This window comes from Callorhinus ursinus, unplaced genomic scaffold (assembly GCF_003265705.2).
Source record: "Callorhinus ursinus isolate GAN/ISIS: 27379988/994484 unplaced genomic scaffold, GSC_fseal_2.0 scaffold16, whole genome shotgun sequence".
Lineage (NCBI taxonomy): Eukaryota > Metazoa > Chordata > Mammalia > Carnivora > Otariidae > Callorhinus > Callorhinus ursinus.
In genome coordinates, this window is record NW_027397078.1 from 43,876,337 (window position 1) to 43,880,503 (window position 4,167).

The following is a 4,167-nucleotide window of genomic DNA, read 5'->3' on the forward strand; positions in this document are numbered from 1 at the left end:
GCTGGCACGCACTGCGCATGCTCAAGTTGCCAGGCCTAACCCCCCCCCCCCCGTGAGCACGCAGGCGCGGCGCCTGCTCCCACCTCCCCGGCCTTCAAGGTCGCCTCGCGCGCGTGGGCTGCACCCCTAAAAAGCCAAAAATCAGGAAGACCTCGTGTGGGGCGGCCCCCACCCCGTCCCCACCCCGTCCCCACCGAGCCTCTAAACGCCCCCCGCTTGCATCAAAGCCCACCCCCCGGCCAAGGACTCCGCAGGCCGCTGCGCCCGAAGCCAGGGAGGCGTGCGTGCTGGCGTGCGGCGCCCGTGGCCGCCGTGATGACGCCACGCGTCGCGGTGACGCACGGCGTAGGCGACCTTGTTTGGGAAGGCGGCCGGCGCGCCCGTTTTGAAGCTGCCCGGAGCTGCGCGGGCCTCGCGCCGCTCCTGCCGACCATTCGCCGGGCCCGGGCGTCCGCGCAGCCCCCGAGACGCCGGCGCCGCCCGCAGCCCGGACCTCCGGCGGGCCGGGCACTGCCCGCCCCCTCGCCCCCTCGCCCCCTCGCCCCCTCGCCCCCTCGTCGGGCTGGGCCGGGCCGCCGCCTGCTCCCGGGACCTCGGGCCCCGGGCCCGCGAGCCCCGCCTCCCGGGACCCCAGGACTCGGGCTTCAGGCCCGAGACCCCTCGCCTTCCCGGGACCCCAGGACCCCGGGACCCGGGCTCCAGACCCGCCACCCCAGCCTTCCTCAGGACCCCGGGCTCCGGGCCGCGACCCCCGCCTGCCCAGGACCCAGGACCCGGGCCCCGGGCCCGCCACCCCAGCCTTCCCTAGGACCCGGGCGCCAGGCCCGCGACCCCGCCTCCTGGGGACCCTGGGCCCGTGACCCCCCAGACCCCTGGACCCGGGGCCCGCGACCCCCGCCCGCAGCCGTCGTCTGCTCCGCCCACGTCCATTCAGGCCTGACGTGGGTTCCTGGCGCCAGGCAGGCGTGCAGGAGGAAGGGGCTCTTCGGGAAGGAGGGTCCACGCTTTGGAGATGCCGCCCGGCAAAGTCCTGCAGCCCGTCCTCAAGATGAAGGTGGACGAGCTGTTCCTGTGCTGGCTCAGCGAGTCCAGCACGCAGACGATGCTCCAGGACTGTCTGCAGAGGATCAAGATGCCCGGGGGGACGGAGACGGACGGTGGGGACGCAGGGCAGCCCGGGCCCCCGCTAGCAGCCGCAGCCCCCGTCTGCAAGCCCGCGGTGTTCGATAGCCGGGGGGCGCCCAGCCCGGCCCCCGCGTCCACCGCGTCCACCGCGCTCCCGCTGGGAGCCGCCGCTAGTCCCAGGACCGGGCCACCCGTGCGAGGGACTCGGAGATCCGCGGGGACGCGAGTAGTAAGTTACGCTCCACTTCTGCTAAGTCGGGTGCATAGCGACCTGGGGCTCAGGGGTGCGGGGAGCGTCACACGTGAAAACACTCACATTTGCGCGGTTTTTCCCCCAAACGAAGCCCTATGTGCTGAAACATTCTGACATTGCCGGAGCCCCATGCTGGTCCTCGGGTGGGAATTTTTGGAGTTCCTTTCAAGTCTTTCCGAGTTTTGGTCTTGGGTGCCCACTTCGCAGTTTCTTCTCGGCTTAAGTAATGAACCTAGAGGTTTTATCCTTCACTTGTCTGGTTTTCTCCTTAAATTGTCTACAGTAGTTGCAGTCAGCCAGCCATGTACCAAAAAAGAGGTTGGTCTCTGGTGCGTAATCCTGTGTGGTTCGAAGTCACAAAATGTTGGCTCCGGGTGTTGCGGCAAGTGTGGCGGCTGGTGCATACGATGGACCTGCAATACTCCTGAAGCCGGAAATGTTAACGTTGCATCCGAACCTGTTTATGACATTGAAGACGTTTCCGTTGGAGCTAGTGTCCCCTCAGCAACACGAACCGTATGGTAGTATCACTCGTTTGATAGCTTCCCAACCCCAACGGACCAGCCGCTAAGGGCAGATTGCGAGGTGCTCCTCCCTGCAGGAAAGCTCATTTGGCTCTCAATTACTGGTGTTTTTCTGGCCTGTTCCAGCGGACCAGACGACCTTTCCCAGAAAGTAAGTCTGCACGGAGAGTGGGAACCGGGCCCAAAGGCCACCCTAGACACCACCTGGCTTAGACCCTCTAGGGAACCCCACAGGAAGGCTTGTCTGCACCTTGCAGGGCCCCCGGACCATCCCTTGAGCTCTGGTCAGTCACTTTCCCACTGCACCGCAGAGCCTTAGTGCTGGGGGCAGTTTTGCCCGAATCACTCGTTTTAACAGAGGCCTCGAGATCTGTGAGAAGGGCCAGCGCTCAGAAGGGTTCTTCCTGTAGGGACAGTGGTTTCCCTCCCCACGATGGCATCCGTACTCCCCCTGGACGGCCAAGGTCTCATTCAGCGAGCTGCCTGCTTGTCGGTAAATAGGTTTCGGCGCTGAGGCCGAGCACCACTCACAGGTGAATTCTTGTATTTTGTGACGCCGTGACGTCGTGGGAACCCTCTTGGGAATGCAGATGTTGGCAAGTCAGCCCTGCTGGAGCAGGGCCACTTGGATGCCTTGGAAAGGACATATTTCTGTAAAGTAGGCCCCAGAGGCATGCACCCCGGGGGATTACGTTCCTCAGGTGTTCCGAGCATGGAGAGGTGGTTTCTGTGAACTGGGAGAGAGGTTGGGCAGGAAGGGGGCCTGCGACTTGGGGGAGGCACTGAATTGAGCGAGGAGAAGGCAGGGGGCACAGGGAGTGGAGGTTCAGAGTGGAGATCCGATGTCCAGTTTTCCCCAGAGGCCGGAAGGCGGGCTGCTGGGCCGGGTCTGTGCGTGGCCACCTGTGGGACTGGGCAGCATGCAGCACTCTGGGCCGAGGATGCTGGACCTGCTTCCACGGCTGGCCGCTAGCACTTAGGAAAGGTGCGCACATGGTGGGGCTCGTGTGTGATCACGATTCTCCCGGTCAGTCGGTTGAGCCTCCCGACTCTTGGTTTCGGCTCCAGTCCTGACCTCGGGGTCGTGAGATCCAGCCCCAGTGGGCTCCGCGCTCACTGTGGACTCGGCTTGAGATTGTCTGCCTCTCCGTCCGCCCCTTCTCTCGCTCCCCAGACAAGGTTCACACAGTGCTGATGCGCGCAGCCATGTGTCTGGAACCCTGAGGCCTGAGCTGAGTGGGCGGTGCAGGGCGTGGGAGCTTGGGACCCAGGCGGAGGCGTGGAAGGCTTGGTGGGAATTGCGTCCTGAGGAAATCTGAGGTTCCTCCTCTGCTTTAAAGTTTCCACAACCAGCATGTGCCGCGCTTTTGAAGAACAGCAGAATGCTTTGTCTTCCCCCTTCCCCCCCCAGGTCACAAAATAGTGATGGCTCTGGTCTGGGATGTGGAGTTGGCTTTAAACACGTCTTCGCGTGTGTGGAGCTTACGGACCGTTTCAGTTGAATTTAGGGAAGTGGACTGCCAAGGGGACCCGTGTTCTCACGGGGACCAGATGCGAGGGGCCCATTCCCGTGCTGCCGGTCCACGCATTGTGTCAGGCGGTGTTTACCAAGACCCGGTTCCCAAGGGCCAACTGGCAGGGGACGGACGGGTGACGCTCCCGGGTCTGCACAGGAGGTTTCACAGATGACACATCTTTTCTCCAGAGTGCACAGACACCCAAGGACTGACCGCCAGCCACCAGCAGCTCCTTTTCACCCCTGCCCCGTGTAATTCCCCGGCTTAGAGGAAGAGGAGACCAGGGAGTCCACACACCCTGAGTGTCCGACTGCCCTGTTACCTTCCCCGCCCCAGGGATGTGCACCACACACGCTTGGCTCGATGCCTTTGGCAAACACGTTACATGCAACAGGCACTTGGAGTGTCTCCCACCTGTCTGCACAGAGGGAAAGCCTGAGTGCTGAACCGCAGGGGCTCCGTGGGTGCCTCACCACGATCCCAACCAGGCAAAGCCCTGAACGAGCTTCTAAGGGGGTTCTTCCTAGGGAGTCAGAGCTTAGCCTGCATGCGCTGTCTCTGCACCTACTTTGTACCCCAGTAACGATGCCCAGCAGAGGAAGACTCTGCCACAGCCCGTGCACCTGACTTTCAAGTGTACAGCACTTGCTCCGGGGCCTCCTTCCTACCGCTCCCCCACAGTGGTCAGTATCCCAGGGGCCCCTTCCTACTCCTTCTCCACAGTGGTCAGTATCTCAGTGACCTTGCC

The 4,167-nt window shown here is 63.5% G+C and overlaps 1 protein-coding gene across 1 annotated transcript in view; it reads left to right on the forward strand.

Annotated features, from left to right (window-relative positions):
• Positions 1 to 672: 672 nt before the first annotated feature.
• PPP2R3B (protein phosphatase 2 regulatory subunit B''beta) overlaps positions 673 to 4,167 on the forward strand; it is a 59,838-nt gene continuing 56,343 nt past the window's right edge. Inside the window, exon 1 of the mRNA XM_025857553.2 lies at positions 673 to 1,354. Coding sequence (XP_025713338.1) covers positions 1,013 to 1,354 — 342 coding nt within the window. The 5' untranslated portion in view covers positions 673 to 1,012. The remainder of the gene's footprint in view (positions 1,355 to 4,167) is intronic.